The sequence below is a fragment of the Parasteatoda tepidariorum genome, chromosome 4 (genome assembly GCF_982258835.1).
Source record: "Parasteatoda tepidariorum strain Cologne lab strain chromosome 4, Ptep-v5.0, whole genome shotgun sequence".
NCBI lineage: Eukaryota > Metazoa > Arthropoda > Arachnida > Araneae > Theridiidae > Parasteatoda > Parasteatoda tepidariorum.
In genome coordinates, this window is record NC_141758.1 from 83,272,104 (window position 1) to 83,287,802 (window position 15,699).

The 15,699-nt window shown below is 30.3% G+C and overlaps 1 protein-coding gene across 1 annotated transcript in view; it reads right to left on the minus strand.

Moving 5' to 3' along the window:
* The window catches only part of LOC107446254 (otoferlin), a 28,074-nt gene that overhangs the window by 11,599 nt on the left and 776 nt on the right, over nucleotides 1-15,699 (minus strand). Inside the window, exons 2-10 of the mRNA XM_043052279.2 lie at nucleotides 13,273-13,405; nucleotides 12,610-12,683; nucleotides 11,879-11,992; nucleotides 10,400-10,421; nucleotides 8,153-8,307; nucleotides 7,016-7,141; nucleotides 4,155-4,298; nucleotides 2,025-2,152; nucleotides 1,034-1,204 (exon numbers count right to left, since the gene is read on the minus strand). Of these exons, the coding sequence (XP_042908213.2) occupies nucleotides 1,034-1,204; nucleotides 2,025-2,152; nucleotides 4,155-4,298; nucleotides 7,016-7,141; nucleotides 8,153-8,307; nucleotides 10,400-10,421; nucleotides 11,879-11,992; nucleotides 12,610-12,683; nucleotides 13,273-13,405 (1,067 nt within the window). The remainder of the gene's footprint in view (nucleotides 1-1,033; nucleotides 1,205-2,024; nucleotides 2,153-4,154; nucleotides 4,299-7,015; nucleotides 7,142-8,152; nucleotides 8,308-10,399; nucleotides 10,422-11,878; nucleotides 11,993-12,609; nucleotides 12,684-13,272; nucleotides 13,406-15,699) is intronic.

The following is a 15,699-nucleotide window of genomic DNA, read 5'->3' on the forward strand; positions in this document are numbered from 1 at the left end:
TTAGAGCTACACTAATGGGTTATTAATGACACAACAGTCTGAATTCATTTTTATGCTCTTTATAACAAAAAGAATAGTCTTAAGGTTTCGCGATTTCACTATTCTTCACATTTTAACCCTTTTCCTTATCATTGTTTCAGCGAATCATGTTTCACCCTCACGTAAGCGCAATCCAAACGTACTGCCATTCAGAAAATTGAATTTATATATATAATATATCTATATATATATATATATATATATATATATATATATATATATATATATATATATATATATATATATATATATATATATATATATATATATATATATATATATATATATATATATATATATATATATATATATATATATATATATATATATATATATATATATATATATATATATTTACATTCGCAAGTATAACAATATCTTCACGGCAATTTCGAGAATAAAGAATCACACGTTTTTAAATTAAGAAAATACAAAAAGTGAGCAGCTGACACAGTATATTTTCTTCTCATTAAGAGCAAAAAATCTTTTCATCTAGTAATTCAAATTTAAAGAATTGGTTGTCCATAAAATGACCGATGATTTAAAAACAAATCAATAAAATAAAAGAGCCAGGAGATACGAATGTACAGTTTGCTGCATTCTGTTTAGAAAATTAGGTTTTTTCTCAGTAAGTTCAAAAATTAGATAGAGGGATTCGGCATAGGATGATGATGTTAACTGAGCAGAAGTATAAAGCATTGTTTTCAAAATGAACACATTACTCGACGCCCGAGAAAATGCATCAGTTAGAATGGCTTAATGTGCAGTAGAAACCATTGTTTTTTTATTTTTCCAATCACTAGCGTAGTCTGTTGACAAATTTCTTAACTAATATATAAATTTGTGAAGAAAAAAAATATTAAGTATAGGACTCTAAGAATGAGACAGCATCATCTTTTATTATTCTTTGTTTGATTTTTGAAATTGTCGTTCATTTTTTAATAATCCCAGTAACAATTTTAAGAATCATGCAAAGACATAAAAAAATGCTTACTTTTCATAAAACCTAGGAAGTCCGCAAGTGGCGCGGTGTTTACTGTAGAATCTATTTTCCAAATCAATGGTTGTTTCTCCTATCAGATCATCCGAGCCCATAAGATCCCAGTCACACACTTGAATGTTGAGTATGGATTCAGCAGGAAAACTGGCCACAAACTCGAAACACCTTTAAAGTATGACAACAGTACACTTCTAGAATTATATTGTTAACACTAAAATAGTACTATAATGCACATTCTCTCCCTTAATTTCACACACGAAAAATTATATTGCCCCGATTTGTCTCCTTCAGCCATCTCCACTCTCTTGGCCACCATGGATTTTTGATAAAGCAATACATTATTAGGTATTAAGTAATTTAATAAAGAGTAATAAACAACCCTAGAGCAGTGTTGTGCTTACTGATCGAAGTTAGGCTTTCCTACTTCATGTTTTTTTTTTTTTTTACGGTTGTTGTTGTAGTTGTAGTTCATTTACGTCGCACTAGGGCTACACAATGGGCTATTGGCGACGATTTAGGAAACTAATGATAGCCATCTCGTACACTAATGTTTTTTAAGGTTAAAGGTCATTGTCTGCTATTCCGTACACTTTTTTCAGGTTAAGGGCCTCTGTTAAATGCTATTGCGAACACTAATGTTTTTTTAAGGCTAGGAACCATTGCTGGCTATTCCAAACACTGATGTTTCCTTAAGGTTAAAGGCCATTGTCGAAAGCTATTTCGTACACTAATGCTTTTTAATGTTAAGGGCCATTGTCCGCCATTCCGAATACTGATAATTTTTTTAAAGTTAAGGACCATTGCCCGGAAAATTCCCCACACTGAAGCAATTTTATTTATTATTATTTTTTACTGTCAAGGACCATTGGTGAGATAATAATTGTATTGTATACAGTGGCTTTGGACTTAAACTGACTGAGATGAGTAACGTTTGAACTGTGAAATATAGGTTTAAGCTTTATCAAATGCAAACTGAAATTCTTACTCTCCGAAGACTGGATTCAAAAGTTTGGAGACGTAATGACTCCTGTTGCTTATCTTGTGTTTCTCCATTCGTAAAACTATGTAGGCATCCGTTGTGTTTGTAAAGTCCGAAGGCTGCAAGCCCATTGCCTAAAAATGCAGTTTTCAATCAGCATTTATACGTATAAAGCTTCCTTATATGAAAGATGTTCGAAAGTTTCTGGTGCTCCAAACATCGAGTGATTTTTTTTAAATTTTTTTTTTAGAAATTGCTTACTTTGTTTGCTTAAGCGAGCACTATAGCGTGGGAGAAACCCTTCATGGAATATTCTCTTTCACCTATATGAGTAATATAAAATTTAAAGTTCAGTGGAAACTGAGTTTAGGCAAACCCTGAAGTTTCAAATGCTGAAAAAATGCTTTAAAATTATGAAAATGAAAATAAATGGCAGGATTACACACAATTTCGCCAAGGGGAAGTTATCTTGCCACAATTAGTTTGCATTTCGAATTTAATTTGAAGCTTCACGGTTTAGATGAACTCAATTTTCACTGAACTTCAAATTTTGGAATACCAATGGGGGTGAAATAAAAGTTTGCCATGAAAAGTTTCTCCTATGAAACAGCATACTTATTCAACTAGCAATTATAAATTAAATTTTAAATTCGTTTTAAAAAAATTTTAAATTCAATTTGAAATTGAAAATTATTTATTTTTTAAGAAACATTTTCAAATATTAGAATATAATTCGGAAAATAATTTCATTAAAAAAATTTCTTGATTTTTTTTTAATTTTTATATAACAATAATTTTTTTAATAAAAATGAAAGGCGATTTTCCTATTAAGAATAAATACTTTCTGTATTATACATTGGCAGCTGTGAGCGATAAAAAACGGAATTGTTCCTATAATACTCTGGTTTTGTTGTCGGTGGGCGTGAACTATAAACTAATCTTATTGAAATTCTGCATTCTTCTTCATAAAACTGAATTTTTGTGATTAATAGAAAGACTTTCTTTGATAGCATTGTATTTTCCGCGATTATCTTTCTGTTTAGATTTGAATAGTCTAGATTTGTTATAGTCTAGATTTGACTGATTTCTTTTCCTTTGCCTTTGATTCTAATAAACATTCGAAATTCATTAAAAAAAACTAGCAACAAAAATATTTCATTTGTTTTTTAATTTCGTATAAAATTAACAGTGAGGTATCCCAACAACTGCAAGGTTATTTTTTTCTAAAAAGTCTTAAAAAACTGGCTTTCGACGACAGAAATTAGGATTTTTTAAATTAAAATTTAATAATTGGTTAAATATTGTTCTTTCATATACTTAAAGTTTAAACAATATCTTTTGTTGAAAAAAGCTAAAGCAACGTAACAAGAGCTCAAATAATGTTACATTTTGCATATTAAAAACTATATTTAGTATTGTAAAAAATAATTAGTTTCACTGTGAAACCGGTACCTAGCGAGGGGTTGATAAAACGAATATATTTAATATACTGTATCAGAATAATTTTATGCAGATTACTGATTTGTATTATGTCTAATAAGAATCTTGCAGAATTAAATATTAAAGGAATATAGTTAATATACTCTATCAGTACATATTAAAACGAATTTTCGTTGCAGATTATTGACCTGTATGAAGTAAACTCTAACTAGAACCCTCACCGAATTTAATATAAAAGGAATATAATTAACAAACTCTATCAGAACATGTTAAACCAAATTTTCTTTGCAGAATATTGACCTGTAAACTCTAATTTGAAACTTAACTGGATTAAATATAAAGAATATATTTAATATACTGCATCAGAACATTTTTATACAGATTAGCGACCTGTACTGACTAAGCTCAGATTAGAAGCCTAGTCAACTTAAATACATATAATTAATATACTGTATTGGAACATGTTATGAGAAATTTTAGTCATGTTACTAATCCATTTAAAGAAAGTTTTAATTAGAACCTTAACTGGATAAAATTTAAAAAAAATAATTGATATACTTCATCTGAATATATTTATGAAGATTACTGACCTGTACTAACTAAGCTCTAATGAGAACCTTAACTGGATTACATAAAACACATACTTAATATACTGCAGCAGATCATGTTAAAAAAAAATTCATGTAGATTTCTGACCTGTATAAAGTAAGCTCTAACTAGAACTTTAACCGGATTGTTTAAAGGCACATTCTCGAAAAATCCATTTACTGTACCAGGTAAGCCTAATTCATAATCAAAAGCACGAGGTGGAAGAGGCAATTTATAGACACGAAAACATCCCTAAAATATGAAAAAAATTAAATTTTATTAGAAATACACTAACTTATCATGCAAAATACCAAGTGCTCCAAAAATTACGGACTTCTTCAAAAAGCAGCTTAAAAAAATAATGGAAAAAGAAAATATACGGTTTGCTGTGTTCTGCTCAAAAAATGAGATGTTTTGCTTAACAAGCTTTAAAATTAGTTACAAAGTTCATTAGGTCATGGCACTTCTGAGTGAAAAACAAAACTCTAAAAGAAATTTTTTTTTTGGCATGTCAGGCCATTTGAACTGTAATATTTGAACAAGTCGGAATTTAGAAGCCCCAGCTGTTGTCTCACTTAGTAACTAACTTTGAATCTTAATTGGAACAAAAACATGCTTTCTAAGCAGAACGTAACAACTCTACCCTATTTGTTTTAAACAAATTAGATTTTGAAAATTTTTAGGTATTTTTGGCACACCTGGTATCTACAAATATAAAAAAAGTGATGACTTAAAACATTTTACGAGCATGCTAATTTAAATATTGCATGCAGGATGTGTCACAATCTCCCGTGGGTATAGGAATACTTATAAAAAATTAAATATATATCAATACATCAACAAATTTTAATTTAGCTGATGAAGAAATATCTCTTCCTCAAATATTCAATAAGCGAACCTCTGGTCAGCTTTGAATTTTCAGTCAAATGCTAAACTTTATTATTATTTTTTATTTGTCTATTTTACATATTTACGTTGATTCAAACTGAAAATTATCCTATAGCATGTAAAAAAATGCTAAAATTCAACATTAATATAAGCTTTTAATATAATAAATTATGGAAACTGATAGGGAGGTTTTAAAAAAAAATTTATTTAAAATCTAATAAATCGACATGAATATCGTGACAACGTCGATAGCAAGGCAAGAATGAAGATTTTGTTTACTAACAAGGAAGCGTACATTAAAGTATCGGACGGTTAACTATGACATCAAATTATAGAACAGATAATTATCACACGAATTAAATTTTGGAATAATAAGTTATAGTACTAATTAAATTATGAGAGTTCAATAACTTGAAAAAAAACTTATTAAAACTATCGGAAGCAAGATAATTTATGTTCCAAAATTTCATCAAAAAAAGTTAATTAAAAATTATTCTTAAGCTGCATATTTTAAAAATTTACTTTAATATTGTTATTGAATATTGTTATTGAATTTAAAAAATACTTTTTTTAATGACAGTCAATTAAAAATGATTCTTAAGCTACACATTTTAAAAATTTACTTTAAGATATTTAATATTGTTATTGAATATTGTTATCGAATTTAAAAAATACTTCTTTTAATGACAGTCAATTAAAAATGATTCTTAAGCTACATATTTTAAAAATTTACTTTAAGATATTTAATATTGTTATTGAATATTGTTATTGAATTTAAAAAATACTTCTTTCAATGACAGTCAATTAAAAATGATTCTTAAGCTACATATTTTAAAAATTTACTTTAAGAAATTTAATATTGTTATTGAATTTTAAAAATACCTTTTTTAATGACAGTCAATTAAAAATGATTCTTAATCTACATATTTTAAAAATTTACTTTAAGGTATTTAATATTGTTCTTAAATATCATCTGGAAGAAAAGTTACACGAAATGCTTTTACAAATGTATAGTGTCTCAGATTATATTTTGGAAATAAAAGATTTAAAACTTCTTTTTTAATACAACTACAATTGCAAAGATTCTTTCACCAACACTGTGCTTATGCTAATTTGCGATTTGAGAAGCTAGTTTTGAATTTATATTACTGAAATATTATTACACACCTTATGTTGAAGTGCTATTGACTTCCCTTTGGGTGAGGATTATTAAAAATATATGTAATGAGGGTGGTAATTAGAAAATACCCTTCCTAGATAAATGCTGCATCGTTAATAATATAATAAGTAATATAAATATAATAAGAGCTCGAAGGGACATTCACGACTAAGTCCACTATTACAAGATTCCAAGTCGCCAAAATGCCAATATAATGCCTAATACATCTTATTTTTTTATCTTCAAACTGTAGGGAAAATGTAAAAATTTGATGTTTACAAAATGATAGCCGAAAATTATAGCTGAAAATAACTAGCCTCCAGCTGCATTTTTTCTTTCTTTAAAAGAAACATATTTTTCTACGGTTTAAGTGAGGATTATTATACAAAAAAGGACAAAGTGGGAAACATTTTTATTATTTTCTGGTGTTAAAACAGAAAATAGAAAAACCAATATCATTTTATCTTAACGTTTAAAAAAAATTATGTCTGAACTACCACCAGCTAAGTTGTCTTCCTTCCAACATAAAAAGAATTCTTCTGCTATTTTTAAGACTCCTCAAAATAAAGAGCCTTTGTTGACCTTATATAATGCCTCCTTATTTCTTATCTTGAAAGCTTTCTGTTTAAATCAATATTCAGTGTTGTTGATTAATCAATATTCAGTATTATATATCAAAGCTATTGACCGTTATTTCATTTTTCCTTGTATCTTGCAAAATCTCCCAGATCAAATTTAACTAATTTGCTACTGGTTAGTAAAAGCTGTGAGCTCCAGCATTTATTTTCTGCAAATCACTTCAGCTATGTATTTTTTTTATAACCGTCGTTGAACAGCCAACCCAATTTTACGACTTCTAATGTTCAACTCCGTAGCTATATATTAGCTCCGTAGCTCAGCTATATATTAAAGAAATTCTCACTTTGAATATAGCAATAATGTTGTCCTTCAAACGAGAAAACCGTTTCCCTCTCTTCAAATCAAATGAATGCAGCCACTGTTTGAGTCCACCGAATTCAGCCACGTTTTCCAATTCACAATCATACACCTAAACAAAATTCACTATTAGAATAAAACTCGTGTGTAACTTCATTTAACAAGCAGACCTGCTAACTAAAATTTCGCCATATTTATAAAAAATAAAAACAAAGTGTTTGTTTATAAGGCTTGCATACAAAAAATTAAAAAAAAAAATTTTTTATAAAATTTCTTCTTTCACTCATGCGTTAATTTTTTTAAAGAACTAGTGTAATAAAGATAATTAGTTAAATAAGATTTAAGATCTAATAATTAAGATAATTATCTACGATAATTAATTTAAAGACAGAGATAATTAGCAAGACAGAAACCAATTGATCTGGAAATTTAAAAAAAAGGAAATGAAAATTAATTGGTAATGTTCTACATAAACCTGAAAAATTAAAACAAAACAAGTTTTTGATTGGCACCCTCAAGGCAATTGAAAAAGAGGAAGATCCAAAAAATACTGACCGCAGGACGGTTGTAAACGAATACAATACGGAACAATAAGAAAGACATAGAGGCAAAATATTTGACCACAAATGGTTCAAAGATATGATAGAAGCCCTATCCGGAGTTAATATAATGTGCATGTAAGAGATTGGCGAAATATATAGTTTAGGCCGGGATAGCCAGGTTGGTAGAACACTGGGCCCATGTACAAAAGGTCATGGGTTCGACACACTTTCGTATTTTCAAACTTCTAAATCTTATAGTTTTTGCATTTGTCTTTAGCTTTAACATTATAAAATGTAATGTAAAGCGAAATGTAATGTAACAAATGTAAAAACACCCAAAACAGCGAATGAGGCGTTTACAATTTTCATATATAGAGTAATAATAAACTCAGAATTTCAAAGAATTTTCTTAACAAACTGATTTTTTAAGATTTCTTAGATCAATACTATAAAGTTCAAGTTTATCTCTTTTAGGACAATATCTGTCGAAGCTTGCAAAATAAATAAATAGATGTATGAAATAAAAATTAAGGTGAAAAAAAAGAATCAATAGTGATGTTCTACCTTTTAATTTTACTTACAGTGAATGCTCTTGCATTTTGAGAATTTAAAATTGGTTTTTGAAATCCATTATCTAACGCTGCAACTCTGAAAACATGCTGACTGAAAGATGATAGTCTAGAAGCTTTGTTTAATTCCAATGGTTTTTTGGTTATTCCCTCTCCTGATTTTCGATCTGGAAAAAATATAAAACTGTCTATAGTAAAATTAAAATAATTTGTATAGAAACTTTTCCCTAAATTTCATCTATCACGCTCTTTATTCTCCTTCATGACTACTTAATGTTAATTATTATTAAGTAATCATGGTTAAAATCAACATTATTGTTAAAATCAACATTCACTGTTATCATTGTCAATGATTTTTTTTAAAAGTATTGTACATTTCATTTTCTTCTTTCAAAAACTTGTTAAGATTTAAAAACTTGTTGTTTAAAAATTCTTGTTGAAAATTTTTTTGCTTTTCCTAAAGTATTAAACCAAATAATTCAGTCTACAATATTTTATTTTATTTTATTTTATAACCGTCGTTGAACAGTCGACCCAATTTTTGGGTTTACGGCTACTCATGTTCAACTCCGTAGCCTTGTCATTTTGAACCCAATCCGGAAGACAAGGAAACTCCTGGATCAAGTATTGGGAGAAATTTGCCTCCGTGGAGGGCTTTTTGATGGAACCAACCAGCACTTGCTCCACACGGAGAGGAAGACCACGAGAACATCCCACGGTCAGCCCACTTCAACCCATGATCCGTCCACCACTGCGGATATTTCACGTCAGCACTGTTGTCAGCGCAAGCCGGATACAGAATTCGTATCGACCAGCCATCGCCGGGATCGAACCCCGGTTCACCTTATTGGAAGGCGAACGCTCTATCCCCTAAGTTGTATCGCGGCTCTGTTTTGGTAATTTTATTTTATTTTACGACCGCCGTTGAACAGCCGACCCAATTTTTGGGTTTACGACTACTAATGCTCTACGCCGTAGCCTTGTAATTTTGAACCAATCCAGAAGACAAGGAAACTCCTGGATCAGTACCCCCAGAGGTATTGATTTGTTATGGGAACATGGAGGACTTTGAGACTCAACAGATTTAACGTGCATCAGTCACCATTTACTAAACAGGGGGTCTTCGCCCGGCGGGGACCGAACCCACGAATTCTTGGACATGGGCCCGGCACTCCACCGACCAGGCTATCCCGGCCTAGTAGCGACAATTTATCAGTCTACAATATTTAAACAAAAACTGTCTTTGGTAGATATGTATTTTAAATCAAAATAGTTGTCTATTATAAAAGGACTAAACTCAGTGTCACGACAACCCATAAATGGTCAAGGCCTATTGCATACATCTCAGTTTTCTTGAACTAGGGCCTTGGATCATAGGAGCAGAGGATCCGGTTGGATGGTCAGTCGTACGCAGAATGCCGTACGCAGTATGCATGGTACTCATTTTATCGACCCACTGAAAGAATGAAAGGCTGAATCAACCTTGCGCAGCTGAAGGAAGGTAAAGAAGTAAATTGGCCGGGATAGGCTAGTTGGTAGGACATTATACTCGTGTTCGTGAGAACGGGAGTTTGAATCACGCTGGCTGAAGATGGTGACTGGTGCACGTTAAATCTTGGAGGACAAATTCCTCCAAGTTCCCATAGCAAACCAATACCTATTGGAGGTACTGAATAAGAGATTGATCGTTCTCTGGTTCAGGTTAAAATTACGATCTGAGGATGAATGAATGAGTCCATCCTGTGAAACGGGGTGTGACGTGTGTGTGGCTGAAATCGTATTCTCGGCCATAGGTGGCGCCTCTGAAAAACAGGAAATGAATCCTCTGCTTGGTTTCCGAAACAGGCTTGCTGGCCTGGCGGAAGGCAACAGAATCGAAAAAACGAAAAAAGTTTCGATTTAATATTTTAATTATTAATATAGCTACTTTATCACTAAATATTTGTGTTTCCTTATAATAACAAGCACGCTTTAGTGATAATTTTGTTTGCTATTATGAACTGTCGTTATAGAAGACTTTTACAGTATTTTACAGCAAATAACTTTCTTGCACTTTGATCCATCTGGGGAATAAATATATCTGAGGGGCCAGGCACATGGTTATGAGCAGCTGGCTTAGGCCCTTGATTAGAAAAAAGTCTTTTAGAACCGCAGTCATAATAAAAAAGCAGAAAATGGTTTTTTTATTTAGATTTCTCCCTACAACGCTTCAATTATATATTCGGCGCAATAAATAAACATAAGAAATGAAGAACTTACCAAATGACTGCGTTTCTTCAGACTGAAACAAAATTTCATCAATTAGATGAGATAGAGAACATATGTACCCAATTAAATACGATATGAATGCATAATAAAAGAAAATATATAACTGTAAGTAATGTTTTGTAATGCTCCCTTAATATGTAGCACCACCTTAATTTTCACCTGATCTATCTATAAGGGAAGTTTATTTTCATTAGTACACGTAACGGTTCAGGTGAGCTCCCAGAATGGTTTTTTTTTATCTAGAAAAAGAGGTGATTCACCTTATCTGTGGGCGTTGATTATTTTTGGAAGCAGCCGTAGCGATCTGAGTGTACTTCCAGAAAGGTTTGTTTGTTTATATAGAAAACAGGAAATCGAAATTACAAGACAACGGATTTTAACATTGGTAGTTGAACTCAAAATTGAATCGGCTGTTCAACGACGTTCGGAAAAAAATATCGGAAGGAGTAGATGGAGCTTATTTTCATTAGCAGACGTAGCGATAAGAGTGAACTTACAGAACGGTACATTTGTTTATTAAAAAAGAGGTGATTTACCTTATCTATATTATTTCAGTTCGAAAACGTAGCGATCTGAGTGAACTTATAGAATGGTTTGTTTGTTTATCTAGAAAACGAGGAGATTCACCTTAGCTGTGGGCGGAGCTCATTTTTGATAGCAGAAGTATATAAAAACATACTGACGTATATAGTAATCTGAAAGAGCTTCCGGAACGTTTTGCTTGTTTAGAAAACGAGCCTAACTGTAGGTGAAGTTTATTTTCGTTAGCAGACGTAGCGATGCGGAAAAAATTTCGGATCGATTTGTTTATCTAGAAAACGAGGTGATTCACCTTATCTGTAGGTAGAGCTTATATTCATTTAGCAGACGTAGCTGCCAAGTGAACTTTCAAAACAGTTTGTTTGTGGCGCAGTTCAAGATTTTTCCACTTTATGTAAGGAAGGAACATAACAATTTGCCACTAAATACTACTCCTCCTTTTCTAACCACTTTATTTTGGAATTTTAAAGATGTGAATTCAGAGATTTTAGAATCCTAACTGGCAATCCATCATTAGCCAGAAGATTGCTAGGAAATCCCTTAAAAGGAAAACCTTAACCCATCCTGGACTGTCGTGTCCAGCATTGCTATATGGTTTTGCTATTTGATTTCGTGACACGTCGGAGCGTTTTCTTTCTCTCTTTGAAGTTTTGGAACGTTGAATTGAGACTAAGTAGGCAATATGATGGTATACCATCAATGGATTTAGACATTTTTAGGGCCATCTTTATTGTACTATCAAAAAGTGAAGGTTTAGGAATAATTTAAAACAGAAAAAATGTGGATTTGAGTTGTACTATGCCGGAAGATTGAGAAATTTTTTTGTCAAGAACTTAGTCATTGATTCCGTCTTATCTTAGGTATTGCGGTGGAATTTACGCGTCTCATTCATTTTATTACTATAATCATAAGCTGTAAAACGCTGCTTACCAAGAAGCACAAGTTCATTGAAATGTAAAATCTGGCCCACCAATCAATATTTTCCTCTTCTTCCTCTTCATTTTCCGTATTCTTCACTACATTATTAAGAGTCCAAGGAAAAGTCTAGGAAACACAATTATGTATTTACAAGAGATAGCAACTTTGAAGGCAAAACAGTTTTTTTTATGGTTAAACAAGAAAAATATGGAATAACAGATAATTATCTAACAACAGTTTGTAAATTATGTCGAATTAAAAATGTAATTTTCACCCGTAATTTTACTGAAGTAGATCGTGAATTACACTTCATTTAATATAAGCAAATCAATCAAATTATTATTATACAGAAATATAATTCGCAAGTTTTGCATGTTCTAAAAAAAGTTATTTTTCCATACAATTTTAAACAATAATTCGTTAATTGTGTATAATTTAAAAATTAATTTTAACTAATTATTTAGCAGTAATAGTGTGAAATAACAGTAAAATAATGTGTAAGCTAAGTCTAATTCAAAAACATTAAACATTTTTGTAATAAATCAAAAACATTCAATACATTTTTTTAACAAAAACAATTTGAATGTGGATTTTTTAAATTTTTTAATACAGTGAGAAAATAACCCTCAAATTTTTGAACCAGATAACATTTTTACCACGTATAAAAACTGTTAAACTAATGTTGTATGCGTAAAAAGTTAAATTATTTCATTGTTAACAGAAGTGTTGAGTATATATCTCACTATTTTTTGAATGTAATAGGAATCTGGATTTTCATCTAGTTCTATCTGCACAACTTCATGCGATGAGGAATGAACTAAGAAAACAAAGAAATAAAAATTATTTTTTCATATGTTACATAAACGAAACAGTTAAGGCCACCAATAAAAATAAAGATTTCTTAGAAAATGGATGGCAGACGTTAGGAAGTGCACATTAGTACCAATATACAAAATAAACTGTTAGTATCAAATACTACAGCTTAATGTTTGACTATAACATGCTGATTTCTTAAAAGTTAGCTATTGATAGTTCATTCATTACAAAGAAAAATTTTAGCGGTTATGAATTTAAAAATTTAAAAATTTTGCCAGTTTCTTCTTATTCTAACTGAACTCTCCCAAATGAGCATTTTCTTCTAATTCTTATTACGTTCATACTTTTTTTATTTTATAATTTTGGTCGAGATTGTCATTTTCTACCCAGTCGAATACATTAAGATCGAATTCATCGTTCAAGTTTCGTAACAATTTCTGTCAGCTAAGTATTAATTTATAACTCCTAAAATGGTAATATTTTTGAATTTATTTTCCTGTAAAGTTTTTGGAAATGTATATTAAGAGCAGATATTAAAGAACACTCTGTATGTTAAAAAAATGTCACAACCAGTATAAAAAAATACGAACTTTGTCCTCTGAATGAGTATGTTTGAAGAGATGCTACGACATGAGTGGCAACGATATCTATTCGACCGAAACCACTTGAAGACAGCAATTTGATAGTTAGAGGCGGAAAATAATCTTCCTGGTCAGCCAAATCCTAAAGAGTATTCTCATTTCATTACATATCAGAGATAAAATGCATTCATTCAATATATTTTTTATTGAAATTCCTTACCTAATTGAGCAATATTTAGGGGAGAGTCGGGTAGCCCCGCCCAGCGGGTACCCCCGCCCAATGCAATTTCATATGTATAGAAATTTTTTTCAAGTCAATGGGCCATCGGACATTAATTGTTATATTAAAAAAAGATCATTTTCTAAGTTTCAAGTATTTATGCAGCTGTTAACATGGTAAAAAATAGTTTTGAAAATATGTTGAATACAGTAGTCATGAAATTAAGAAACATTGGTTGAATGTTTCGATTAAACTTCATTTTAATACTAAAAAAATAATTTTTCTCTATACATACAGCATTAAACTATGTAGTCTTAAGTTTAATTTGCACGAAGAAAGAAGTCTATATGTGAAAAATTGTTCGAGTAATTACAAATTTACAGAAAAATTGGATTTCGGGTAGCCCCGCTCACATGAATGTCGGGTATCAACGACCAATTTTATTTCGTCGATAAATTTACGGTTGCAAAGATTATTATTTTATTGCTTCAAATTTGAATGTTATATGCATTTTTAACAACAAATATTGTTGTTATTAAATGATAGAATTCAGTAAAAGTACAAAAATATGTAATAAATAAAATAATTTCGTGATAAAAATGATAAACGAGGTTTACGTATTGTCAATGCATTGGTCATTTTCATTTGCACCTGAAAAAACAGTCAAAAAACATAATTTTTGTAACTGGGCGGGGCTACCCGACACATTTTGAAAAGAGCTGAAAAACATGTTTTTCTAAATTTCTAATTTTTTAAGTTAAACTGTTCTTTTTTCGGTTTATTCTTTTTGCATTATTTAATTAGATGATAAAAGAATAGAAACATACAAAAATATTGATTATTACTCAATATTATACAGAAATATAAGCGATACTCCTTAAGTGAGCGGGGCTACCCGACTCTCCCCTCAGTTAAATACATATTTAGTCAACCGTTTTGCAACAGTTAAACGGTAAATAAGCTATATTAGTCTTATAAAAATCTATATCTTCTTTTGTGATAAAACTTATGAAAAATTGAGTCCAATCAGCAACTGCAATTAAAATAATTATTTCAAAATAAACTTTTACAGTTGAAAAAAAAGACAAAATAATTGAAAAAAGCAAAATAGTTGAAAAAGCAAAATAATCTCTCTGGAAAAAATATTTGAATCTTCGAAACAGTTAAAATAAAACTCCAGTAAGCTGTAAAAGACCTATCTGAAAACAATGTTAAGATAATGCCTTACCACGAGAAATATTTCGTAATAAATTCTCTTTCACCTTCATGGCTAATTTAAAAGACAGAAAAAGTAAATTCAGTCAAATCTAGATTAAGCCATGAAGTTTCAGTTGCAGAAAAAAAATTTGAAAACGCAAACAAATCATTGGAAGAGAACTTCTTCATTGGGCAATTCTAAGTTATCTTTTCAAAAAATTTTTTCATATTGATATTTAAAAAATTTCTTTTCAGTGTTTGAAACTTGATGGCTTACTCTAGATTTATGTGAACTCACTTTTTCTATACTTTAACTTAGTAATGGAGGTGAAAGAGAATTTGCAACGAAACGTTTCTCCCGTAGTATGGCGTCCTCCTAAGAAGTAGCTGGATGTAAAAATGTCCCCTTACGAAGAATATTCTTAACACTATGTCTCCCAATCCTTTCATGAATATTTTTCATATGAAGTTGTTATAAACAACGAGTTACAATACATAGAAGTTCAGAAAAGACGCAAAGAAAGACATTTTAAGAGATGAAACAGGAGTCAGAGAATGAAAACAAAATTATATGAATAAAATCAAATTATATATAAATATTTTTCAAATTTTTATGTCTCAGAAGCTTTTTAATCTATTTAACTTAAATTTCATATCTTGTTTTATATATAGACGCACAGCTTAAGTAGCTTGCCTACATTTTTTGTACAATACGAAGTTTTTTCCAGTCATTATTATAATACATTTCAAAATAGAATTGTAAAAAAAATAAGTATTTTTTATTATATGGGAAAAAAACTCGATGGTTTCTTCTTAAAGATCATTTTTTGATCGAATTGGGAAATAAATAGCATGCTGGAGATATAGCTTTGATGTCCTCTAAACATGCTGATGGAAAACCACCAGACTTGTAGAAAATGCTAAAAATATTGGTAGTTATATTAATGAAAAGAAAAGTAATGAAAATTAATAACTGTAACCAAAACCAAGTTTAAGCTAATGGAATATAGATAAAAAGA